Source organism: Podospora pseudopauciseta, chromosome 1 (assembly GCF_035222475.1).
Source record: "Podospora pseudopauciseta strain CBS 411.78 chromosome 1, whole genome shotgun sequence".
Taxonomy (NCBI): domain Eukaryota; kingdom Fungi; phylum Ascomycota; class Sordariomycetes; order Sordariales; family Podosporaceae; genus Podospora; species Podospora pseudopauciseta.
Window position 1 is genome coordinate 6,067,581 of NC_085892.1, and position 25,572 is coordinate 6,093,152.

At 52.8% G+C, this 25,572-nt stretch overlaps 9 protein-coding genes across 9 annotated transcripts; 5 read left to right on the forward strand and 4 right to left on the reverse strand.

The window, feature by feature from the left end:
• The first annotated feature begins 142 nt into the window (after positions 1-142).
• QC763_116770 (uncharacterized protein) lies at positions 143-5,131 on the forward strand. The gene is made up of 2 exons (XM_062908252.1): positions 143-2,405; positions 2,459-5,131. The coding sequence occupies exons 1-2, from the start codon at positions 1,599-1,601 to the stop codon at positions 4,592-4,594; spliced, it is 2,943 nt and encodes a 980-aa protein (XP_062771330.1). The 5' UTR covers positions 143-1,598; the 3' UTR covers positions 4,595-5,131.
• Positions 5,132-5,613: 482 nt separating this feature from the next.
• Positions 5,614-8,942, reverse strand: mtd1 (Methylenetetrahydrofolate dehydrogenase [NAD(+)]). Its single transcript, XM_062908253.1, has 4 exons — positions 7,394-8,942; positions 7,207-7,334; positions 5,996-6,980; positions 5,614-5,929 (listed from the first exon to the last, which is right to left on the reverse strand). Exons 3-4 carry the CDS (start codon positions 6,956-6,958, stop codon positions 5,846-5,848), a joined length of 1,047 nt encoding a protein of 348 aa, XP_062771331.1. The 5' UTR covers positions 6,959-6,980; positions 7,207-7,334; positions 7,394-8,942; the 3' UTR covers positions 5,614-5,845.
• On the forward strand, positions 8,388-8,855 carry QC763_116790 (uncharacterized protein; the record flags this gene model as incomplete). Its single annotated transcript, XM_062908254.1, has 1 exon — positions 8,388-8,855. The coding sequence occupies one exon, from the start codon at positions 8,388-8,390 to the stop codon at positions 8,853-8,855; it is 468 nt and encodes a 155-aa protein (XP_062771332.1).
• A 201-nt stretch (positions 8,943-9,143) lies between the features above and the next one.
• QC763_116800 (uncharacterized protein) lies at positions 9,144-13,350 on the forward strand. The gene is made up of 6 exons (XM_062908255.1): positions 9,144-9,521; positions 9,578-9,727; positions 9,783-9,845; positions 9,899-10,488; positions 10,542-12,134; positions 12,192-13,350. Exons 1-6 carry the CDS (start codon positions 9,434-9,436, stop codon positions 13,188-13,190), a joined length of 3,483 nt encoding a protein of 1,160 aa, XP_062771333.1. The 5' UTR covers positions 9,144-9,433; the 3' UTR covers positions 13,191-13,350.
• SPC2 (signal peptidase complex subunit spc2) lies at positions 13,213-14,366 on the reverse strand. Its single transcript, XM_062908256.1, has 2 exons — positions 14,167-14,366; positions 13,213-14,104 (listed from the first exon to the last, which is right to left on the reverse strand). The coding sequence occupies exons 1-2, from the start codon at positions 14,204-14,206 to the stop codon at positions 13,437-13,439; spliced, it is 708 nt and encodes a 235-aa protein (XP_062771334.1). The 5' UTR covers positions 14,207-14,366; the 3' UTR covers positions 13,213-13,436.
• Positions 14,367-14,466: 100 nt separating this feature from the next.
• QC763_116820 (uncharacterized protein) lies at positions 14,467-16,293 on the forward strand. Its single transcript, XM_062908257.1, has 4 exons — positions 14,467-14,634; positions 14,706-15,100; positions 15,159-15,320; positions 15,414-16,293. The coding sequence occupies exons 1-4, from the start codon at positions 14,588-14,590 to the stop codon at positions 15,590-15,592; spliced, it is 783 nt and encodes a 260-aa protein (XP_062771335.1). The 5' UTR covers positions 14,467-14,587; the 3' UTR covers positions 15,593-16,293.
• Positions 15,694-16,569, reverse strand: rpc25 (DNA-directed RNA polymerase III complex subunit Rpc25; the record flags this gene model as incomplete). The annotated part of the gene is made up of 4 exons (XM_062908258.1): positions 15,694-15,971; positions 16,123-16,209; positions 16,277-16,472; positions 16,558-16,569. 4 exons carry the CDS (start codon positions 16,567-16,569, stop codon positions 15,694-15,696), a joined length of 573 nt encoding a protein of 190 aa, XP_062771336.1.
• A 281-nt stretch (positions 16,570-16,850) lies between these two features.
• On the forward strand, positions 16,851-20,215 carry QC763_116830 (uncharacterized protein). The gene is made up of 3 exons (XM_062908259.1): positions 16,851-18,467; positions 18,517-19,846; positions 19,939-20,215. The coding sequence occupies exons 1-2, from the start codon at positions 17,392-17,394 to the stop codon at positions 19,283-19,285; spliced, it is 1,845 nt and encodes a 614-aa protein (XP_062771337.1). The 5' UTR covers positions 16,851-17,391; the 3' UTR covers positions 19,286-19,846; positions 19,939-20,215.
• A 125-nt stretch (positions 20,216-20,340) lies between these two features.
• On the reverse strand, positions 20,341-25,399 carry VPS10 (vacuolar protein sorting/targeting protein PEP1; the record flags this gene model as incomplete). Its single annotated transcript, XM_062908260.1, is given in 3 exon segments — positions 20,341-20,480; positions 20,493-21,046; positions 21,112-25,399. The coding sequence occupies 3 exon segments, from the start codon at positions 25,023-25,025 to the stop codon at positions 20,341-20,343; spliced, it is 4,608 nt and encodes a 1,535-aa protein (XP_062771338.1). The 5' UTR covers positions 25,026-25,399.
• Between the last annotated feature and the right edge of the window lie 173 nt (positions 25,400-25,572).

A 25,572-nucleotide genomic window follows, 5' to 3' on the forward strand; every position in this document is an offset into this window, starting at 1 on the left:
GCGGTTCCTGAGCGGAGTGCCCATGGTAGCATCAGCAATGATTAGTGGTGCACCACACATCCACTGTGATTTGTTGTGCAGCAACCTTCAAGTTGAAATGAGGTGCACCTTTTATTCGGAAAGGATGGGTGCATCATCCACCCAGTCATCCAGTCGTGCCTCAAGCTAACCCCCGAAGCCCCCCCTTTGCTGTACTCCGAACCTGCATCTAGGATGCAGCTACTATTCCACTGCTTCAAGCTGTGTGTACTCCATCCCCGAGGTACACTCCGCAGTCTGAATGCATTTCATGTTCAAGGATATATCTCAAACAAGGCTATTTCGGCCCATCCTCTTTATAAATACTCTGCCAAGAGTCGGCCAAACAAAAACGGGCTCGTCCCGAAGTCTCGTTAGACAGCCAGCGGTTCGGAGCAGCACGCGTCCTTCCTCTTCCCTCCATCATGACCAGGGCTCACGGACTCGAGTCCTCCTCGGGCGAGACCAAAATGGAGGAAGGTGCGAAATAAGCGACGCCATCACCACCTGGAGTAATACTGGAGCCGGACAATTTGATGAGCGGAGCCGAGGTCACGGCTGCGAGTTCCTGTTCCATTTTCTTTTCCAACTTTTTTTTTGACACACCCCGATCGATCTGCGAGGAAGGAAATCAGGAACGGGGGAAGGCTGTGGGGCTCATTCAGCAGGTTGCACGCACCCCCACCTCCTGCCATCACCAGCGCTGCGAAGCTCGAAGTTCACCGTTGGACAGCTGGGGTGACGGCAGTGACTGCTTGGCCCCGGTCACTTCCTGTTGCATCCATCTTTTAGTGCCTGCCGGCAATCTCCAATCTCTCTTCTTGATTGCCCTGCACTTTTTTTTCTTCTCGTTTTCTTGCTGATGGTAACGCGACTTCTCTCCATCTCACTCGTTTCGACATCTCTGGCCCAGTCGCCCTCACTGTCGTGTTCGCCGACGCTTCGCCAACTGCGCCCCGGTTCCGCCAAAGCCGTCGTTTTTGTCGACATCGCACGATCCGCTCCCACTTATACTCGCTACGCCACTATTTACACAGGAGTGGTGATCCGCCGGCTCTCCATGGCCAAACCTTGCCAGACGCCAATGCCGTCAGTCTAATCTGTCAAGTTAGAAGCTACCAGTCTGCGACGAGGGCCCGTCCCGTGCTGTGATTTACCCTTTGGCCATTGCCCACACGTTGCTCCGTCCGACGTGCTCCCGCCACATTGGAAGCTCAAGCCAGCCAGAGTCCTCGGGTATTTGCAGCCCGGAAGCCCACCGTGTCGCATCTCTGCTTCCCCCTTTTCGGACCTTTCTGGTTGCACCACCTACACAGTACTCGCCAAACGGTACACGTACGGTTACTATTTTGCCAGGGCAAGGCACGTAGCGTGTGCTACTGCTGCCCGGGCGTTGCGGCCAGGAAGTGTCAGTGTTGGGGTCAACAGGCGGTTGGTTGGGTGAGTGAGAGTGAGCGTGGTGTTGGTCGTGGGCGTCACTTCCTCCGCATCTGGTCTCCTCCCGCATAAATACACATCAGCCCCTAGCAACAACCGCCCAAACGACTGCTGAATCTCCGCTCGGGCATCGATTGTCCGCCATGGCTTCCATGGAGGCCGCAAACGCTCGCTATCACAATGGCCATCAACAGCAACAGATCGGCGGCCCGCCCCTGCCCGCTTCGCCTACTCTAACGAACCCTGATATGATACTGCCGGACGAGATTGATCAGAGCTACTCCCCCGAAAAAGATCTTGACGGCCGTGGCCACTCGCCGCTCGGCATGTGGAAGGGCACACACGCAGCTGCGATATCTGCCGACATGCAACACATATTTTCAACAACTAATTCGGGAGGGAGTACGGGGGGTCTGTCTTACGGCCTTAACGCACCAGCAACGCCGACGACACCTATTATATATGGCAACGGAACCATGTTGTCGGACATTGGGGAGGTTACGGAGGTGGAAAGCACGCCGGGGAAGCCGTCTCCAACGCGAAACAAGGGTCGAAGGGCGACATCGCTCACACGTCGAACTGGACTGGATGCCACACTGCGATCCTCCCCTACAATAGGAGCAACATCGGCCATGCAAAAGTCGAAGCAGATTGCAGCAGTCACACGTGAGCGCAGAGCCAGCATGGAGAGTACGAGTACGATAACAACGGAGAATCAGGCCGGATTATTCGCCGACTTTGACGATTCCGCTAGCGTGGAGGACAGCGTCTTTCAAGGGGATGATGAGGAAAGCACCGCCTCCTCTTACCACGAGGGAAGGCTGGCTGTTGATCCTGACAGGTTAGGGGTAACCAGGATGACCAGCATGGATCGACTCAGCACTTATTCGACAAGCTCCTTGAGCCGGCGGGCCGAGGAGATTCTGGCAAATGCGAAACAGCGGCTCACGGTATGTTTGGGAGGGAAAAGGTGCTTAGAGATGACCTGCTGACTAGATTCTAGACGATGGAAAGTAACTTGACTCGTGCGCGAAGCTCTTTACACAACAACGCATACGGGTCTGACGGCTCGACGCCGTCGCCACCCTTTCAAAGAGCCGCAACAGTAGCGCAACCACGAGATGCGGCCACAATCATCGCTTCAGGTGCTGCCGCGATTTCACACCAGGCTTCTTCTGGACACACGCGAATATCGAGTGACATTGCTATGCGCAACGGGCTGCCATACCGGGTCGCTGTACCGAGGTCACAAAGTGCTATGGGTGTATCAGGCGGATATAGGCAACCTCTGGTCATGTCACGCAGCGCCGATCAAATTCGTGAGGAGATCGATGATGAGCACGGCCGTCCGACATACAATATTCCGCCAGCCAAGAAACCAGGTCCACACGCTCTGACGGAAGATGAGGTTGCCCAACTCGAAGGCCCGGACAATGAAAGTCGAAGCGCCAGGATAGAGGAGTTTCTCAGTCCCACCTCTGGGTCGTTTAGCAGCAACGAAAGCCGAAGGAATTCTCTGCTGCGATCCACCTCTTCTGCTCAGATGCGAGATATAAAGGATCAAATGAAGGATCTTAAGGGGAAAATCTCAACATTACGCGAGCAAGCCCGAGCAGACAATCTCAAACGGCGGAGCTTGCAGAGCCTCAGAACGCCGAGTCCGTTCACGTATTCGCAAATGGACCAGTGGTACACGGAGCCCCCTTCCAACAGGAACTCGATCGCTCTGACGGGCAGCGTATCGGGGAGGAACCCCTGGAATGGAGAAGAGTCTGATCTTGATGGCGATGTCAAGGACAATGCTCAAGTCAGTCTCAGGGGTAGCCACCTGGATGACGTGACGGGTATTTCTCACGGCACACAAGCACAAGGCGAACTAGACCTGGACGACTACCGGGCCTTGGAGACGGACGATCCCATGCATACTGCACGCGAGGAAGTGAGTCCCGATGACGACGATGTCTCGGACATGCTCACAGAGAACGGTGACGTGGATGACGAACAACTAGAAGACGAATTCCAGGACGCCGACGAAGATATCAAGAGCGAAAGTGGAGAATCACTGTATCACGATACTGTCCAACACCAGATCTCCCACGAAGATCGCGAGGACGCATTTGATTACGAGCATTTCTTCCTGCATAGCGCTATGGGCACCATGAGCCGCCAAAAGCTGGAGAGACGAGGCAGTGTAGACAGCTACACGTCAGAAGATTCGGTGGAAACCACGAGAGGCCCCACGAGGACGGACGACTACAGCGACAGCCCTAGCAAGTCCCTGTCTCCCATGAGCAGGCGGAACAGTAGGGATTCTGTTTCGACAGTAGATACCTTCGCTACTGCCGAAGAGGCTAGGTCACGCAAGTCACCGGTCACACCAGAAATGGGCTATGGTTTGGATGGCACGTTTCCCGGCTTCTCTAGGATATCTATATCCCCAGATCGCAACAGAAGTCGATCTGCCAATTCTGTCAGGACAAAAAAATCATCATTCAGCGCCGGGAGTTTTCACCATGCCTCGGGATCTGGGGCAACCCATCCGCATATGGCTGGGGATAGCGACGCTTCCATTTCATCGATACCAGAGGAGGGTTCGGAGGGAGGCGCACATCAAACTCCACGGCAACCGATTCTCAGGAGGCCCACATCTGTTTCCGCATTCTCATCTCTCCATCGACCATCCGTAGCATCACTTGACTCTCAAGGCACCAACCGGAGCTTTCCACTAGTTCCCAGCAGCAAAACAAAACGAGCCAGCAGCAGTGGCATGCTCACACCCAGTGACTCACCCGATCACGAACTCAAAAGTCTTTCTGAGAGTTTGATGAGCGAGACGGCCAGCGTCTATGAGCAAGCGAAAGCCGGTGGCGAATCCACCATCGGTCCCAGGGCGAGGGCTACCAGTGCAGCTAGCACCTTCACCGCTGGAGGCCTTGGCCCGCCTAGGGAAAAGGCCAAGCCGCTGCAGGAGCTGCTCAGGGAGGATAAGTTCCTCGTGGAGAGGCTTGTGGCAAACTTGGGCAAGTGTGTGCTGGGTCTGACGGAGAATGGGAGGGCGAGCATGGAGAGCAGGCAATTCAGGCGGAGGATCGAGGCTGCGAACCGGATATTGGAAGGGTTGGGGGAGCCACCCGAGTGAAGAGAATTGTGTCTCATGATGAGCACGACATTGCATTCATCATTACTAGACACGCGAGCATCTGGCATATTCTGGAAACGCTGTTTGAATGAGTGGCTCGCTCAGCTCTGTCACCATAGCCCGGCGATGCTGGTCGCTTCGGTGGCACTGTGTTGTTGTGTGAGTGTGCAAGGCATGGCATGGCATGGCATTGGCATGGCTTTGCGTCGGGACGACGAACGACAAATGAAACATGAACGGACGAAACGGACGTACTTGAAAAGTTCTATATACACAAAAGCGAATGGGTTTTATTGGTGGTGGTGGGATCATTATCTGGGGGATGGGGAGAGGGAAGGTGTGAGGAGAGGTTGTGTTGTTGTGTTGCGATATCACTTTTTAATGCTTAATGGAAAAGCATACAGCGGATTCTTCTTTTTTTTTTCTCTTCACTTCGATATAAGGATGTGGTGGGTGGTGGGTGATTCTGCCCTCACCCCTGATAGCTTGTGAGACTTGGTATCTGAAGATTATTTCTTTCTTTTGTTTGTTGCTGTTGTTTGTGGTGGCGGATATTCTTGTACATGGTATTTTAAGAAGATGTTGGTTTCGATACCCCTTTTTTCTTCTTGTCTTTTTATGTTGACGTTTAGAAATATGATAGGTTAACGTAAAAAGATTACTTTTTGATATGGAGGTATAGTTTCAATAAGAGATAGGATATGGGATTGTGTTGTAACGTATGATGTAAAAGAAAAATAAATGAAAAATGGAGAAATGGAAAAAAGAATGAAGAAACCCCCCCAAAAAAAAAAAAAAAAAAACCAAAGGCATGCAAGATAAGCTCGACAGTGGCCCTGCCCAGTTTGAAAAGACCAAAAAGCAAAGATTTAATTGAGTTGTATTCTTCTTATGTACCTAGCTAGGTGGTGATGCCTCATGTCTCACTTGGCTGTGGAGAGAATGGAAATAATGGGAAACAGGCGATTTTTTCAGCTGAGCGACTCTTCATTCAAGCCAAAGAGAAACGACATGTCCTGAGGAAGAAGAAACAACACAGTTATTTGATACGTTTTCTATTTTACTCTATGAATCTTTGACGACCACTGATGATGCGGTCTTCTATAACATCACAGGACTCCCGGTCGTCCCCCTTTTACAAACTTTCCTTACATTCGCAACTTTTCGATACGCATAGTTTCTTGCTCACGATCAAAACAGAGAAAACACCAAAACAAAACACAAAACAAATCCTCACAGATAGCGGGAAATCTAGTCATCCTTGAAAGCCCCCTCCCTCGCCTTTTGCGCATCATCACTCGTCCCCTCCTGCCGTGGGCTGTTGGCGATAAGCCGCTACACATCACCACCGTCAGTCCATACAAGCTACCAAAACCAAAGGGCTTAAAGGGGTCTACTTACCACCAAATTCCTCAACAACACCGCAATAGTAACCTTGCCAATGCTCGGCACATAAATACTCGCCTTCTCCTTCACCGCCGGCCCGTCAAAGTTCCTGAAGCTGCTAAAGTTGATGCAGACCACGCCTTCTCTCAGCAACTCGGTCGGCACCTTGAACTTTTCAGTCGGGACGCCACCAATAACTACATCCGACAGAGGCAAGACGTCGTTGAGAGTGAGGTCGGGCTTGTCGACGACCTGGTGGCGCAGCGCCTTGATGCCGGACCCGCGGGTGAAGAGCTGGACGCCGGTGATGTCGACCGAGTAGACTGTCGCGCCGTCGTTGGCCAGCAGGGCGGCGAGGGGGCGGCCGTTGACTTCGCTGCGGTTGATTACCGTGATTGTCTTTCCGTAGAGGCGGTTTCCATAGGCGAGGATGGGGTTGTAGATTTGGAGGTGTTCCAACGCTTTGACAATCGCCAATGGGGTGCAAGGGAGGATGGACTTTTTGAGATTGGCAGGGGGGTCGAGGAAGCGAACGTTGTGGTACATGTTGAAGAGGTGGGTGTGGCAGAGACCTTCAACATCCTTGGCGAGGGAGACGGTCTCCTGGATGTAGCGGTCCTGATGGCCTTGGTTGGCGGGCCAGATGGGGTAGTAGACGAGGATACCGTCGACTTCGGGGTCGTTGTTGGCGGCGATGATGGCCTCCTCGAGGGACTCCTTGTCTACCTTTACCAGGTTGAACGAGAAGCCTTGTTCTTCACAGGTCTTTTTGGACCATTCGGCGTACTGGTAGGCGTGGGGGTCGTCATTGGCGAGGAAGGCGGACAGGGTTGGGCGGCGCGGGAGTTGGATGGCCGAGAGGGTGGATTGGACTTCGGCGAGCATCTTTTTGGCGATGGTGTCGGCGAGGATCACTTTGCAGGTTTTGGGGGGTTCGGAGGGGGCCCCCTGGGGGACGGCGGCCTTGGTGGAAGCCATGATCGTGTGAAGGTTCGGTGATCTGGACAGAAGGGTTAGTCGGGGTTGTCACTTTGGTGAGGAATTGGGCCTGTCAAGGGGATGTGAAGCTAAAGATCCCAATGATATCAGACGAGGGGCAGTGGCCGTAGAGGTGCCAGTTCGCGCATCGTGAATCCGTACCCCGCGATGCCCCACTACGAGGAAGCAATGATTTGCGATTGAACTTGAAGAAAGCGCAAGGGATTTGTGAAATCGCAAAGACTCACCTTGTTGTGATATGGCCTCGGTATGGGTATGAGAGAGGTTTGATCCCTGACTCACTGAGAGTGGCAGAATAACCGGCGGTTGTCGGAAGCGATCACCATGGATCTGTCTTTTTCCATACCGTTTCACTCTCAACTCAACTTGTCAAAAAATTTCACACTCTTGGATACGCCTAGAGTTTTGGCGTACCGAAAAGCGCAGTATGGGCCCCACCGTTTCCTGTAAGGCTAAAAAACCCATGCGCGCCTGTCATAGACGAGGGGTCCCTTGCCGATGTCGAGACGTTGCAGCATTGCGTAAAGTCCTAGTGTAAGAATATCGAGAGTAATTCACGCAATGCCTGTGGGCATTCTGAAGGGAACCGACACTTTCCGAGGCCACCCGGTTCCTACCGTGGATGATCTACTTCCAGTAAATGCTTCTCGAGTCCAGATCCCTTCCACTTCCTGAGCAAGGCCCAATGGTGAGCAAGTCTGTGGGAGAAACGTGGTGGATATGTTCTGGACGGCACCGTCGGAGATAAGGTCAGCAACGTACCCTAGGCCAGCGTATCCAGAACCACAGGCATGAGGACCCTTCTGTGGAGAGATTCGCGAGACGGCTGTGGTATTGGAGCGAAATGGATGAAGGGAACAAGAAGGGGGAGGTGATGAGACGCTCGAGGTTATAAACAGTCGTGTCTACCCGTCTGCCACTCTCATCTTCGTCTTCACTTCATCAGCCTCTCCCTCCGTCAACGTTCTTGTCTTACCGGCCTTCTAATAACTAATTCTCACCACTTTCACAATGGGTTACGACTCCGATTCCGAGAAGCTGGCGCAAATCATCGCCCAGACCCAGATTCAGCCAAGAAAGAAGAATTGGGGCAACCCAGCACCACTGTTCGTGATCCAAGAAAACGGCTTCAAAGATCCCAAAAGACCTAATCTTGACTAACTTAACCTTAAATCTCAGTGCCTTGGCAGGGCTAGTCTTAACCTTGACGCCGTTGTCCTGTCAGTTGATGGGATGGAGAGGATCTGATCCCAATGGGTTTGCCAACAACGGCGCCCATTTCTTCTGCGGTGGTCTGCTCTTGTTCCTCGGCGGTCTTCTCGAGTTCTTCCTCGCCCACACCTTCGCCTTCGTCGTGTACTGCGCATATGGTACGTTTTTTCGGCAATCCACCACAAAGTGGAATGCAATGTTGGATCTAACGAAAACGCTAGGCGGTTTCTTCTTCGCCCTCGGCGCGACACTCACCCCTGGCTTCGGCGCGGAGACTCCGTATATGAAGTCGGGCGTCCTCGGAGCCGAGTTTTACGCCAGCTTCGGCTTCTTCTACCTCTTCGTCGGTCTCCTGTCTTTCGTATTCCTCATCTGCTCGTTGAGGACGAACCTCTGTCTCGTCATTCTGTTCCTCGCCTATACGGTTGCCTTCCCTCTACTCGCCGCTGCCGAGTGGGCCCATGCCGAAGATCGACTGGCTCTTGCTCACAGACTGACTGTGGGCGGCGGTGCTGCTTGCTTTGTCGTCAGCGCTTGCAGTTGGTGGGCCATGATCGGGGGGTTACTGCAATCGGTGGACTGGCCCTTTGACCTTCCCATGGGAGATTTGAGCCATATCATCCCTGCCGCGAGGAAGGAGGTGGACGTGGAGAGGCTGGAATGAGGTGGATGGAGTTACAAAATGCTTAATTTAATGCCAAGTGCGGAGGGATGGAGTAAAATGTATTGTATTTTAGGAGGAGGTGTATTGTAATACTGTGGAAATAAAGTGATACCCAATCAACCAGAGCCGCCGGAATGCATCGGCTTTTTACTGCCCCTCCTACCCGTTGAGGTTTAGCGAAATTCAACTGCCAAGATAGCGTCATAACTCTCGGTTCACCGCCCGTGCCCGTGGGTTTTACTGCCGCGGGGCAACGTGGGGCAGAGGGCGATAACGGCGTTGCTTGATGGGAGCAGCCAACGTGCTTGGAAATGCGCATTGGTGGGCGAATCATTCGAAGGATATTCATGATATAGGCCATCCCAGTTCAATACCAAACCTGAAAGCACTCAGTTCCTATCAATACTCACGGTCATTCTGTCAAGCTGTGCTTAAACACTCTCGTCAGCCCAAAAAACTTTGTCCAACATCAGCACTCGGAGCTTGGGCCATATCAACATTGAAGGCCGAAGCGGTGATTCCTAGAGAGCTTCCCAGGGCCTGGAGTTACTGTTCTGACAGAGAATTGCATTTCCAAAATGGCACAATTCAAGCAGTGGGCACTGGAATATGTGCTTGCTGACGATGAGCCTGTGCAGTTACAACTCACCAAGAAAGCCGCCAAGGGTAAGAGGCACAGTACACGACTTCCCTATGTTCATCTTGGCTAATGGTACATTCAGAGATTGAGGATTCCCGAGCAAGCAGCACCGTTGTGGGAAACTGGGCAGCCTCTGTTCACCAATGGATGACCTTGACGCATTCCAACGACGATGACCAAATGGAAGATGAAGATGAAAGGGCAAATGGTGATATTGTTTCCAGAGCGAAAGGTAACGTTGTATGTCTGATACCGACGTTGACCTTAACTAACATTTTGTTCTATAGCTCTGGGTTTTCTCGCCGGCACCTTGGAGGCGCTCGACAAAACTGTTCTTAGACCCGATCAAGGTTTGACTATCTTAGGTGACTCAACAGGCACAGCCATTAACGATGTTTAATAGTCCAGCGGTTGATCGGCTTCTTCGGTGCCATGTTTTCCTACGATCACAAAGCAGGCATTACAGCGTCTGCGAAAGCCCTACGACAGCTGTATTCCATGAAGAACTTCAAGCCAGATATGGGGATCAAAGTTTTGGAAGATGTCTCCAAGCTGAAGGAAGATTTCCGGCTACAGACTGCCGTTACCAGACTTGAGCTTTATGAGTTGTTCCTCAGCTTGGTGGAAGACCCAGCAGTCAGCAGCGAACTTCAACACAAGTACGGTTCCTCGTGCGGCTTTGCCCTTGATCTCCTCCAGCTCTGCTCAAGTGAGCGAGACCCAAGAAACCTTATGATCTGGTTCAAAATCATCAGACGACTCCTCACCGAATTCTCACCATCACCCGAGGTCACCGAAGAGATTTTCAAAGCTTTCTCTGCCTACTTCCCCATTTCTTTGCGGAGCTCGGCCACCCCAATAGGAATCACAGCCGAGGACCTCAAGGAGGCGGTGCGGACCTGTTTTTCATCGCATCAACGTGTTGCCCCTTTTGCCTTTCCATTTCTCATGCAAAAGCTTGATCAAGGGGATGCAGTCACGGTGGCTGTCAAGGTATGCTGAAAATGCTCCTGAGTTCCGAAAGTGTAGCTTGCTAACTCCGTTAGGTCGACATTCTGAGAACCATCAAGGCGTGTATCGAAGAGTACGAAAACCCGCAGGCTAGCGTTGTCCCATACATCAAAAAGATCTGGGGGTCCCTGAAATACGAAGTACGAAACGGGGAGGTAAAGGAGAGCATCGACGCCACCATCGAAGTGCTCCGTGCTATTGCCAGAAAGCTTGATGGCTCGAAAACTCACAAGCATGAAGTCACCCTGCTGAAGAACTACATCGACCTGGTGTTTGGAGACTGCAAAGACGACCTTTCCAATCCGACCTACACGAAACAAGCAGGTCTTCTGTTATTGACGGTTGTCACCGCAAGCATCAAGGGCTATGTGTTTTACAATGCTAGCTTCATCGATATCATCCGCCAAAATCTTCGACAACCAAAGTCTCCGACTCATACCCGAGACCTTCTGCTACTTGTGAACTCTATTCTCAAGACACGGATAGAGCTCTTCAAGAACCGAAAAGTTGGACATCCCGATGATGAGGAGCAATTACGTTCCGAGCCACGCACCCACCTCGTTAGCCTCTTCCACGATGTCTACCTACCAATATGGACTGGCAAGGCCAGTGAATCTGATTCCAAAGAGAGCGATGTCCTGAAACAAGTCGCTCTTGGTCTTGGCTTGCTTGTCAGCCAGCAAGCTTTGGATACGAAGGGCGAGGTGTCACTCCTCTGCTCCGGGGCTATCTGTTTTGAGATCTGCAACCTTCTCACTGTCACACTTGTGAAGCCTTTGACCCTGAGTTCAAATGACAATCAGAGCCAGGATGCGACGCTGGAAGATGACGTTGTGCTTGCTCTGCGCACAATCGTCATGAGTTACACAGATGGCTATGGGCATATTCTCAAGCCAGCCAGAAAGGAAATCCAGAAGCGCGACTGGACTGGTCCTTCTGAGTATTCGCTGGAGGCTCTGAAGATTCTGCTTTCTCGACTGGCGTTCATCGGGTGCTCAGAAATTCCGACCCAGGTCAAGTCTGACACGGAGCCGGAACACCCATACAGCCCGCTGCGGCACTATGACGCGTGGCTGCGGACGCTAGTATACCTCTTCCCACTGTCGGCTCAGTCCCTTACTGCCAACTCGTACATTTTGTCGTCTCTTCATGCGTCGGTCATATGGTTCCGTGACGCCTGTGAAGCAAGGTACGGGACTGGTGCACTGGCCCAGTATTCAAATAGCGACAAGAACTGGCTTGCGGAATTTGAGCAGCTTCCAGGTACATTCTTCAGTCAGGCGGAGGGTCAATCTATACTGCCAGACGAAGTTGCTTCAAGCTTTGGCGAGGATGACCCCGAGACGTATCTCCAGTTCCTGCGACTCAGCTTGTTCATCGTGAGGGGATTTTACAAGGGTGCCAATAGTGAAGCACCATGGTCAGAGCAAGCGCTTGTTCAGCTTGCTCAGACGGCTGCCTTGGTTGTGCGAAGCCTCGATGAAAAGTCGCAGGTGTCTTGTAATCTGGCCCGCGAGGCATTCAGCTTGTTCAAGACCTCCGAGGACAAGCCCTGCGCTAGCCCATTGAGTGGGTTACTCACAGTTGGTATTCTTCAGGGACTTCACCCGGGTGCTATGATTGAACTGGTGAGTTTCATGCTCTAAATCACCGTTCCCAAACCAAACTGACAACAACATTTGTAGTATCAACCCGGAGGTGTAGCAGAGAAGTTTATCTGCGATACATCCGACCTTGGCTCCTCGCCACGAGCAAGCGATATCAAGGCCGCCGTTGGAGCCATCTATTCCAACAAGTACCCAGCTGGACCTGCTGCATCTGAGGAATACCAGACCTTGAAGCGTGGTTTGGAATTCTGGACGAACTATATCAAGAACGCCGTCAGATCATCAGACATCGACTCTGGCAGCTTCCACTCCTTCACCAACGTTGCTATGCACACCGTCGCCGGGGCCGTGGCCCGTCAAGAGAAATTCGTCCTTGACCTCATCCCTATCCTCCACGAGGCGGCTGCTAGCCCCAGCCCCAACGGGGAAATCGTCGCTCGTTCCATGGGCATCCTAGTCCAACCCAACAGCGAAGTTTTGAACAAGGAGAGCCACGCGAACATCAAGCGGTTCTACAAGCAATGGGCTTACAACTTCCTCGTCCGCCCATTATACGACCTTGCCCGCCCAGGTAGCGACAAGGACCCCAAGGCCACAGCCCGTTACTCCATCATGATTCTCTCAGTGGTCAAGAACTGTCCTTTTACCGTCTACCAGGACGATCTCGAGTCTCTGCTGCGTCTCCTTGTCACCGCACTGAGCAACAAGAAGGACGACAGTGTCCTCTCCGAGGAGGCCGCGCAGGCGCAGGTGATTGCCGCTTTGGAAATCCTGGTTGATATCCTGGCCAACGAGCCAAACGCTCTCAAGGGTTTCTTGAAGGAGATCATCAGTGGGACGACCAAGGTGTACCAGGAATCAGCCACCTCGAACAAGACGCTCCACAAGACTCTGACGACCTGCCGGAAGTTGTCACTGCAGGTGCTCGGTGCGCTACCAAAGACGTTTGAGGAGCGCTATCTCCTTTCTTTCTCGCGCCCAACACAGCGCATGCTGGCTTCGGCGTGTGGCGACCCTGTGAGAAAGGTGCGTGAGGCTGCGCGGTCAGCCAGGGCTAACTGGGCGAAGGTTGTTTAGGGATAGGATATCAGATTTGCAGGTAGATAGAACCCATCTGATCCAATGAACAGCAAAGCAATGTGAACCATGGGTATCTCTGTTGACTATTTGCCGTCCACCAAAGGACACCTTCCCCATACATAGATAAACGAATCAATTAGCCAGAAACTCGCTGTAGCCCCCCCCTGTAACCGCCAATACCATTTTCTGTACAAAAAGTTTTTGCACAACAAACCCGGTTAATCATTCCCGAGCCTCGAACGACTAGTTCTTCCTCCTCTTTCCCCCCTTCTTCGCCTCAGCCGCCTCCGTCCCCCTCGCCGTCTCGGCCGCAGACCCAACAACACTAACCCCCTCACCACTCAACATAGCCAACATCTCAGGAGTATATACCGCCGACGGCCCTGCCTCCCCACCCTCAACCTTTGCAGCATTCGCCCTCTTGGTATCAACCCTCCCAACAACATCCACCCCCTGCGCCAACACAGTCTGCAACGGTGCCGCAACAAACCTCCCCGCGGCATCAAACCACTCGGTAAAACTCCTGCTAATCTTCAACGTCTTCCTCTCCCCTGTCTTCCCATCCTTGACCTCAATCGTCATGTGATAGACTGGTACATTCTTTTTTGTCTCGGTCGAAATCCGGATCTTGTCACCTTTTGGGGAGGTGCCCTGGTAGATTGTGCCCTTTTCGACATAGAAGATCCAGAAGGTGAGGAGTCCGTTGAGGATGGTGTAGAGGGCGACGGCGAAGGCGGTGTAAGTTTTTGTGGACTCGAAGCCGAAGTTGTAGTCCCAGGCGAAGCAGGCGGCGGAGAGGGCGAACGCGGAGAAGCCGAGAGCGAGGCGGACGTCGGTGAGGATGTGGGAGGGGGTGAAGGAGAGAGAGGTGAGGTAGTTGGGGATGGCGTCGTCGGTGGTGTTTTTGAGGTCTGGAATAAGTGGGATTAGAGGCTGGACTTGGAGAGGGGGGTGGTGAAGGAGGGGAGCTTACCTGCTAAGTTGTAGACCGTGATCTTTTCCTGGGTGGCCATGATGGCAAGTTACTTGAGCAAAATGAATTTGAAACGAAAGACAATCCCAGATACTGTTATATTCAAAGCCAGAACAGAGCTTCCTGCGAAGAATCGGTAGTAAACCTCTCGATCGTTGGCTTCAAAGTTCCTAGACAAACACCTGTCGCGAAACGGAAAGGCCACCTCTTTGGACGTCAGAAGTGGCCCGTGCTCCTCTACCCGTCTTTTTGGCAGGGTTCCTGCGCCGCGCGCACGAGCAACCCCTGTAATCTTGGCATTCGATGGGAAGCTCCAGCGTAACGACGACATTGCATTGCTGCTGTCTTGACCCCATCACCAGCCAAACACTTAACCCAATTCCACAACAACACTATCTCGCCCTGTGAAGAGACCACAACCATGGCGCAAGTACCAGTCCAGACGATCCATAGGGATCCCCAGTTATTGTATGCCCCCCTCCTACCACTGTCTTTCACCACCATCAACGATGTTACTAACCACACCACCCTCACCACAGCTACTGGATCCTCTTCCCCATCACCATAGTCATGATCCTCACCGGCATCCTCCGCCACTACGCCACAGTCCTCATGTCCTCCGCCCCCAAACCCCTCGACCTCCGCTCCACCCGCGAGCAGCGTTCCCTCCTCCACGGCATCTCCCTCCGCACCAACTTCCACGTTCTCTCTCCCCGCTCCTTCCACTCCCGCCGCGACGCCGTCATTACCGCCTACGAATCAGGCGCATACCTCAAAGATCCAGAGAGAAAGGGTCAGCCCCCGGCAAACCCAATGACAGACCCGAGCTCGATGGACGGGATGATGGGCATGATGAAGAACCAGATGGCTATGATCATCCCCAACACGCTGATCATGAGCTGGATCAATGCTTTTTTCAGCGGTTATGTTATTAGTGAGTGGCTGACAGCTCCGGGAAGAAGGAAGGCGGCTGGGCTGACATGGCAAAATAGTGAAATTACCCTTCCCACTGACCATCAAGTTCAAGAGTATGCTTCAGGCTGGTGTGGGAACCAAGGACATGGACCCGAGGTGGATGTCAAGTATCAGTTGGTACTTTTTGTGCATGTTTGGTTTGCAGTCTGTGTTCAACTTTTTGCTTGGCAATGACAATGGTATGTTTTGTTCTGGCAACTATTGACAAGGTGTACTGGCGATCCTATCCATGCAAGTACAAGCTGTGCTGACAATCTTCCTCCTCCTGATAGCTGCCAGCCAAATGGCTCAGCAGATGGGTCAGATGGGCCCTCAGGCGCCACAAATGTTCGGCCCTGGTGTTGACCCCAATAAGCAGTTCCTGGCCGAGGCGGAGAACCTGGCTGTGATTGAACACCATTCGGTTCTGGACGGTGTCGAACAGCGGCTTCTTGAGGGAATTAGGGTATAAGGGATGCACAAAATGTGACTTTTCGGCCTACGGTGATGACAGCAACATACGATAGCGCCTCTCGATGAACCGGGTTTGGTGACAGCGTCGGCTACTGTCCTTCACTCCCACCACAAGGTGATGCCAAGACCAGGGGCGGCCATTGTCCCAATTATGGAATATGGGGCCTGGTAGGTGGTTTTTGTTGGCGCATCGGAATCAGTGGACTCCTTTGGTTTTGTTGGTGGCTGGGTGTACCACCTCTCCTCGAGAACCATGAAGCGCACGATTTCATGGGTGTCATAGTACAGCTGTGTTTCCTCGTCAGACTTCCAAAGCCAGACCTTTTCGGCCTCGACACTATGGCGGCGGTTAGTGACAAGGGCGACTCGAGCAGGTTCTGGGACTCATGAGCGACCTACAACTCTGTCTCTTCTGGCAGTTCAGTGGAGGGAATCCAAATTTCGTTGAAGAAGGGCGTGCAGACTGGCGTGGATAGTCGGTCAGCTGGGAGAATGCAGCCACAAAGAGGAACAAGAGGTATAACTCACGCCGCATGCCTTGGGAAGTTTGCTCCTTGATACGTGCCTGGATAACTTCGCCCCTGTGTGGCCGGAAGACCACCATGTGGAACTCAACTGTATCGTAGATGTTAGCTAGATGTTATCAAGAGTTATAATGTTGGAAAGAGAAAGAAATTTATACCATTTATGTTGACAAAACCATCGTATTGTCCTATCAGACCTTCTGAGGCATCGGTGATGTCCCATACGCAGACGCAGAGGCCGATGTTTGGAATGACTTTGTTGGCATATTTCTCATTGATCTTGTCCTCGATGGCTTCAAGACTGGTCTTGTAGAAGTCTTGGGGCTTGAGCTGCACCAGATCGGCGATTTTGGTCTTGGGAAGTCGATCAAAGATGTGTTAGTCGCTATCTTCCTCGAAGTCCAAAAATGGATAAAACCAGGAAATTGGTGAGACTCACGACAATCCACATCTTGGCGAGATATTGATTCGGCCTATTGATTATGAAAGTATAATCGCGAGTTTTGATGATGTGGGGTGAATAGTGTGGTGAAGTCGAGTTGGCTAAGGTGGGATTAACCTTCCAAAGCAAGTGAGCCAGATGTATAGTTTATTCCTGAAATTGACTGTACGGGTTTCAAGAAGTGGTGGGCGACGACGAATGAAGACAAGATGGTCAATGCAGAAGGTTATGAAAATCAAGCAAGAATTATAGTTGGGTATCACTGTGGTTGGCTTTCTCTACAAATCTACAAAACTTTTGCGATTGTTGATATGGAGTCTAGTCTCTCAAAATTCATCCCACACATCTGACCGTGACTGACTGACCTTGCCTCGGTGAGACGACTCACCTTTCGGGAAGCCCACTTGCAGCTCAATTCTGCCCCAGGAACCCCTGCAGCAGCCCCTTGACCGCCTTTGGATCCTGCGCTAGCGCCACCTTTGACGTTTCTTCTTTAGACACCGCTGGTCCACAACCGTTGCGCCTTTCCCTCGTTCCCGACACCTATCGAGCCGAGCCCAGTGAAACTACCCGTCATCAAAGCCTGTTTTCTCTTTTCTGACTCTGCATCTGCCTCTTCCCCGTTGGCTTTTCTGTTCTTCCTTGTAGAGACACAGCACTGCACAGAGATACCCTTTTCATCGTTCTCCCGAGCCTGCGTCTTTCCGACTATCGGATTTCAAGTGAAGCCTCAATCCGTCATCAACAGGAGCCTGGAAAGTCGTCCAGCATATCGCGTCTCTCACATCTTATTTTACAGCATCATTCTCGAAAACCACGTCTCGATCGATCATGTCGTATAATTACGGACCCCCACCGCCTCCTCCACAACCAGCACCACCGAGCAGTTCTCCGACTGGTTATAATTCTTATGGCGCGACGCGTGGAGGGCATGGTGGGAGGGGGCGTGGAGGTCACGGAAACGGCGATCGCGGTGGCTTTCACCAACCTGCACCTGCATATGGCTACGGGCAACCCCAATACGGCCCTCAGGCTCCGGGTCCTTACGCGGGACCGCATCCCGCTCAACCAGGCTATCCTCAACAACCTCAGCAACAGTGGCACCCTGAGCATGGTCAGCAACAGCAGCACGCTCAGCACCCATCTTCTCAACCACCACACGGGTCACTTCCTGCTCAAAACTACCACCCCAACTACGCTCCGCAGATTTATCAACCACAGGCACCCTACGGATCTCAACCACAATACCCTCACGCAGGCCCTCCTCCCTACGGCCCGGGTTATCCAACAGGAGCACCCCATCAAGGTCCTCCAGCTCAACAGTGGGGCAGTCATCCTCAACAAACACCTCCTACATCAGGACCGTATGGTGGAGGTGGGCGAGGTGGCCGCGGCGGTTATAACAACGACCGCGGTGGATCCAAAGGGCAAATGATGGGGCCCCCCATCAGGATAGGATTTGATAACAGCAACTCTCAACTACCTCCCGCTCCAGTGAGCGCACCATACCCACCTCAACCTTACGGTGGACCTCACGGTCCTCCTGCACCGTACGCTGCGCCGTACTCCGCATATCCTCCTCCAGCACCATACATGCCTGGGCCAGCGCCATTTGACGGCCATACTGGTCACAATCCCCGCCATCACAATCGTGGCGGTGGTTTTCATAACAATTCCAAAAACCGTTCCCACTTTGGCGGCGACAAGCATCGCAATCGCAACCAAAACAAGGGACAGGCCTCCCAGACCCCTCCGACCCATCATCAGAAGCCTGATGCTGCGTCGGCGAGCAAAAAGAAGAAGCGCAAGACTAACACACTGGGCCTAACACCTGGAGATGAGTCTGAGGAAGACTTGGAGAATGAAGAAGAACGTCTGACCGAGTTGATCGGCGCCGAGGCCCCAAAGTAAGTCTTGTCCTGTCCATCAGTTGGGCCCCTTGCTAACTTTACACAGTCCCCAAACCTCGGCCGAGCTTGCTGCGTGGATTGCTGAACGCCGCGCCAAGTTTCCTACTAAAGCGAAGATCGAGGCCGCCAAGAAGGCAACGGGCAAGACTCAAAATGGTGACGCCAGCAAGGACTCTGAATCCGACCTCGTCCAGAAGGCTGAGAAACTTAGAAAACAACTGAAAAAGGTCGAATCGAGCATCAAGCGGAAGCGCGAACAGCAGGATGAAGGGGACGAGATGAGGGATCTGCATTTGAGCTCATCTCCCTCGACCGATTCTAAATCGGATGACGAGAAGCCTGAAGTCATGTCAACTCGTCAGGATTCCAACAACCTCCCTCCTCCGCCGAGAAAGGCAGACCCGACCAAACACTGCAAGTATTATTCGACGGGCGGCAACTGTGGAAAGCGGGGCAAGTGCCGCTTTGTTCACGATGCCACGGTCCGTGAGGCTGCTTTGAGAGAGCGTGAGATGAACGGCGGGCGCATGACCTTGCAGCAACGTCTCACGCTGAATGACAAGGAGCAGGAGGACCTTACCATTGTCAAGACGGTTAAATATCTCCAGGACAAGGGCCTTGTTCCTAAACCAGCTCCAGGTTCTGCGGCGGCGGCAGCGCAGCCCGAATCTAGCACAGCCCCCCAGCCCCAACCCCCTACGGTTGCCAAGAAGGAACCAGGCAATGGCCTTCCTCCTATCCCGCCTGTGCCTAAGTATGCTGGCTGGAATATGAACGGGTTCGGCAATACCGGGGGTAGATCGAGTGAGCAGTAGGGTTCGCGCTCTCGTTCAGCCCCAAGAGGATTCCGTTCACAATCAGTGCCTCGCAACCCGAGAATCTCATCGCCAACTGGGCACAACAGCAGCCATGAGGGGTATATACCAAAACTGACACCGCCTGATTACGGACCACGGCCTTCCTCCTGGCAACGTTACTAAACCTACGAAGCACGATAGGAACCCTGTGTTTGCAATCCAGTGTCGGTTACCCACGGCCATGCACACAGTCTCAACCAGGTCATTAGCTGTCTCTTGGGGCTTCTTTCTCTCTCCTCCGATTTTTCTGGGTCGCGACGGGCCTTGACAGTGTCGAGTTCTCGTTTCATATTTTTTTCAAGGGCCTCTCGGGCTTGCGGCACTCATCACACAATGGTAGGCCAGGATCAGCACCACTCACCGTCACCACAAGTAGCGTGGGCTGCTAGAGGCATCTGTCATCTTCCATCTGTACAATATCGCACGGGCTAGGCGTTTAGGGGTTAAGTCCTCTGCTTTCTTCGCGTAGTTTGCGCGGGCGGGTGCTGTAGCACTCGAGCATTGACCTCTCTTGGAATGGTATGCTTTTCCTGAAGGTAAAATGCAGGTTGGTTTCATGGGTGTTTCTGCGGTGGAAAAGACGCAAGCAAGTGCTGACAGGTACTACTAAGCTTGGGTTCGGTGGCATGTCATAGAATAAAAGCGTTTTTGAAGGTCATATTTCTTCGCCTCTTGTGTGACGCTGGCTGTGTTGAATGAAAACAGGGTGTTTCCTCTCGTTTGATTTGAAAGGTTTGTCAGATCATTTCGTAACATTCGATGGAGCCAAGGACCGAAAGGGGGGGGGCAAGGAAACTCTTTTTCTATCCTTTCCATTTTCCTCCCTTCCGTGTATCATACAGCACCAGCAAACAGGTCCGTCATCCAAATAAAACCACTATACCACCCTCCTTTAATCAACCCGTGATCAATGTTGCTATATCCTTTCCGTCACCATCCCCCCGTTTACCATACATATCATTCCAGCTGACTTCTTGTCCAAAATCATTGCTTCACACCTTATCACACAACACCTAAACCTGCTCCTCATCACTCTCCTCATCCCCAAGCAACTCCCCCTCATCATCCCCATCCACAATATCATAACCCCCCGCTCCCCTCGCAAAACTATCCCGTGTGGTAAACCTCCTGCTCCCCCAACCACCACCACCACCACTACCACTACCACCAAGTCTGCTCCACCTCCCTCTCGATCCCCCTCCCGCACCACCAAGCAACCCAACCCTCTCCATCCCCCCTTTGACAACCCTCCAAACCGCGCCCGCCACCACCGGAATGGCCACCACAACGGCAACGACCCCGCTAATGGCAATAATCGGGTACTTTACCCACGGCTGCCCCTCATCAAAAACATGGGTGCTAGTCCCGTTCTCCCCCAGCCTGATCTGCCCAAACTTGCCGTTCCAGTTCCTCCAGACATACCACCCCGCCCCGGCAGCAATCACGACAGGGATGACAACGGCAAAGAAGATGCTCCACCCCGAGCGGCGGTGCTTCTTTTCGTACTCATCCTCCTTTTGAGGGCAAGCCACCGGCTCCGACTGCTCGTCCATCGTCTTGCCGCCCTTGCACGTCGTGAGGGGGATCCGTCTGTACCCCGACGGTGGGAAGAATTCGATCGCGTCGGGGTGTTCAGAGCACCACTGCTCTCTTGTCATGGGAGAGAGCCCGTTGACGAGTGAGCACTGGCCGAAGGGGTCCATTTCAAAGTTGTAATCACTTTTTGACAAAAAAGATTAGTTTTTTTTGGTGTTGAACGGAAATAGAAGGGGAAGGGGACAAACCATTCGAAATCCTCCCTTTGGCATTCGCAATCCTCTTTTCCGTACAAGGGTGACATCTTCATCGTGTTCCAGCATTGCACATCCCCGTCCTTTGCAATCTTCTTCCTTAGATACTTGCTCTTGTGCCCAAACAAGCACCCGTCCTTTTGCGCCGGGTGTTCTGGTGACCAGAGCTCGTAGTCCCCGTTCTCGGGGTGGTCCTTGTCGAATTGGCAGTCCTTGTTGGCGAAACCCTTGAAGTTGAGCTTCATGGTGAAGGCTTTGTCGTCTTCGTCCTTGCCCCAGAGGAGGAAGGAGTGAGAGCCGCCTGAGCGGACGGTGGTGACGTCCCATAGTTCGACCTCCTTTTCGGAGAACTCGTGCTCCTTCCAAGTGTTGCCTCGGTCGAAGGAGTAGAAGAGCTTGTTTGACTGTTTCCTCGAGGCGGAGGCGGTAGTCTGTGCGAGGATGAGAATCCCGCCTTGGTCGCCAATGGCCCACGTCCAGGTGCCCTTCATGGCGCGCTTCCAGGTTTTGCCCGCGTCGGTGGTCATGTAGGTGTCTGCTTCTTTGAGGGGGCCGAGGGAGTCGCCCGTGTTACCCCAGCCGAACATGATTCCGACGGCGCCTTGGGAGGAGTGAGTCTTGCCATGGTCGCGGCGCTCGGTGTACCCGTGGATGTGGAGGGCGCAGTCCTTGCTGCCTTGCTTATCGTGGCAGGGGAGCTTGGGCTCCAGGTTGTCTCCCACGGGAGCGGGAAGATATGCCCACTGGGCACCGTCGTTGTGCGTAATTTGTGTTTGGAGCTTCTTGGTCCCCTTCTTGTCGTCTGAATTAGCGACTACGTTGACAACCGCAACGCCTTCCAGACCGAGCATCTTTTCAAAGTCAACGTAGTATGACTCGTCACAGTTGACATTGCGAACGCTAACGACGTAGGATGTGCCGTTAGAGTTGCTCTTGATGATGGTGCCGTATTGCCGGCCTTCCTCCATGCTGGTGGCAACAAACAGGTTGACGGCATGTGTAGAACTGTCGAGAACGGTATAGGCATGCTGGTGGGTAACCTCAAAGCCATGGGGGAAATGGGCGTTGGCGTAGTTCTTGCCGTCCAGACTGGCGCTGGCTTGCAATGTCTTCTTCTCGGCATCTTCGGCAGCCACGACGATGAACTCGGCCATGGTCGCAAAATCCTTCACGTTTTTGCCGTAGACCTCTTCGTTCTTAAACCAGTCGTTCGATGACGCAAGCACCCAAGGCTTGGCCTTATCTTCCTTTTCATGCTTGAGACAAAGAATCTGGTTCTCCTTGCGGCCCTCGAACTTGTAGGCAGAAGACCCGGTGAACTCACAACGGCGAACCTGTTTTCCAATTGTCCGCCAGTAGTCGAAGGGATCCTCAGTGACATGTGCAACACCGTAGCACTCGCCATCATCACACTTCTTGCCCATCCAGATCAGCCAATCTTTTTGATCTGGATGGAAAGCAAGAGGGAACATGTCATTATCTGGCTTAGTAGGGGCATCAAACGCCTGGAACGTCTTGCAGCGATCCATGGTCACGAATACCTTCTTGCCAGAGGTAAGGAAGAAAACAGCATCCTTGAAGTACTGATGTGGAATGATGGCTGTAATCTCCTCATCCTCCAACTTTTTGGGCGTTCGCCAGTCTTTGCCATGGTTGAACGAGACCAGAATCGGGCCAGCCTTGTTAAGGGGGCGCATGATAACCGTCTCGTCCGTCCCAGTGCTAGAATCACCACGCTCAAGATAGTGCTTCTCAAAACCGTCCCACTTCTTTCCTTCCATGACATGTTTTGTCTGTTCGACCTTGCCGGTGAGTTCATGAGTGGGACCACCATTGCCGCCTATGGCGTCCTTACACTTCCACTCCTTATCCTTGTACTTGTCCTTCATCTTGTCGGTATCCTTGCAAGTGTTCCCAGGAATCTTGCGGTATCCCGAGGTGCCCTTGAAGGTATCATCTGGCTTCTTGTCCTTGCAGGCTCCTTCAGGTGCAAGTACCTTGCCCTTCTTGACACACTCGCCATCCTCATCCCTCTCGAAATTGAAGTCACACTCATAGTCTTGCTCCGTGCAGTCGCAGTCCTTAGTCTCGGCGACAGCATGCTTGAACTCCTGCTTCAGGAAGCACTTAGCATCCTTCTTGCGGCGATGGAAGCTCTGAGTGTGACCCATCAGGCAGGTCGGCTTGCCGTCCTTATCGACACGAGCAGACCACACCTCCATGTCATCCTCCTTGCAGGTATCCTCGTGAAGGCCCTCAAAGTCGATAGAAATAATGCGCCATTCCGGAGACTTCTTCGTCTTGCCAATGAGGAGGAATTTCAAGCTGGTTGAATCCTGAGAGGTGGTAAGGATGTACGGTCTGATCTTAAGATCATCCGGGAGAGATTCAGTTTTCCATTTTTGGCCGTGGTCCAAAGAGTAGCTGATCTCAGAGATGTCCTCTTCCTTGGAGTCCTTGACAGCAACCAAGATAGAACCCTGGTCACCGAACTCGTATTTGTGAGGCCCGTCCAAAGCCTTGGTCCATGTTTTGCCGGCGTCGTCCGAGACGTACAGGTTGCCCTTATCCCAGTAGCTCTTCAGCTCGTCGCCAGTGTTGCCAACACCCATGACAATGCCAGGGGCAGCGCTGGAGAAGACGCGGCCGATGTTGCTAAGATCCGTTACAGAGTGGAGATGAATGCGCTTACCATCAGCCGTGATCTTCTCAAATGTGCGCCCATCATCGAAAGTGATTTCCGAGTAGATCTCCTTGTCAGCGCCGGCCTTCTTTTCAACCTCTTCCCAGTTTTTGACTTTGTTGACGAGATAGACGCCCTGAATGCCAGCGATCTTTTCAAAGTCGACATGGCCATGCTTGTTGCGGTTGGTATGCTCGGCGTTTTCAGTGAAGTGGTTACCCTTGGAGTTGCTGCTGTACATGACACCCATCGGATTACCCTGGTTCGATGTCCGTACATCAACCTGAATGCTGTAATTGGTGCTCTCCAACACGGTGTATGCGTTTTGCGCAAGACGGTGGTCGTGGCTGTCGTGGGCCGCGGGGAAGGCAGCACGGCTCCATTTCTTGGTGTCATCAGTGACAAAAAGCGCCATCTCGTCAGTGTTGAGCGAGGTAGTTGCGACCAAGATCCACTTCTTCACGATCGCAATGCTCACAACACCCTGGATAGCCTTGTCAGTATCCAAGTTCGGTTCGAACTCTTGAATATTCTTGGCTTCCTCGGTCCCTTTGAAGAAGTTGTCCGAGATCTTGAGGCGCTGGTCCTGCTTCAAAGGCGAGACTTTGTCCCTGACGATGCAAATAACACGGTCTTTATCGAGGTCATCTTCCCCTGTCGTGAATAGTTCTGAGCCCTTGGCCCACCAGCAGCCATCCGTATCGTCCCGCAAGGCCTTTCCCTTGGTCTTGAATCCATCGGTGGTATAAGTTGTAACCTCCTGGCACTGAAAGCCATGGCATCTCATGCCATTGAAAATTATACGATCAGGGTCGTCAGCGTGGAAAGCCAGCATGTCGGGTCGAAAGATGCTCAGGTCGACGCCCGAGTCAAACTTTTCCCAATTCTTGCCGCGATCCGTCGTTCGGTAATGCTTGGAGCCCTCTGTAAGGATATAGGCGCGCTTCGAATCGAACTCGTGCATGGTCAGGAGCACGGCCTTGCCTTCCGGCACAGCGTCCACGCGCTCCCACTTTGCGCCGGCGTCGTTGGAGAGATAGACATTGCCATCATCGATATCCTGGAACAGCACTACATCCGAGTCGGCAAAGTAGTTGATATTCATGGGTATATTTTCGAACTCTTTGGAGTGGAAGGTTGGGCGATCCTTCGCAGCAGCGAGGGGTGTCGCCCATAAGGCTGAGGCCAGCAAGGCCGTGGCCTGCAAAGCTCTCCAAGCCCTCATGGTGCGTCGTTATCGAACCGGTCGTTCATCGACGAGGGAATCGATCGAGGGTGTATCAAAGCTGAAGGCGCGGAAGGAGAAGGCTGACTGATGTTGGCTCGCAATGCGCAGACGAACAGGCAGCGTACAAAAGTGCCGAATGCGTGTGCGTTGCAGCAGCGGACAGCCAAGCTCGGCTCTTGGGCGTTGGACGACGATAAGATACTGGTAGGTTACGTTAGTGCCAAGCCTCGTCCTCCTCCTTGGTTGCTGCTACTGATGTTATCTTCGTTGCTAGGAGGAAATCGTGGGAAAAGGAGATGATCACAGCAAGGCTGATGAATCTGCTCGTCTATTCTAGGCTCAAGTCCAAGCTGTCTTCTTCTCTGCGTGCAGTTGCACCTGCAGCAAACCGTCCGTCATAAGCTGAGACGAATGCTCACCAATAGCAGTTCACGCTGCCTGCCTGCGCCACAGTTGGGGTTTCGGGCCGCGCGGTACTTGGAGCTTGCGCCTGTTTGCCACCTAAACGGGCGTACCTTACCCCTTATCTTATCCAGCACCTGAG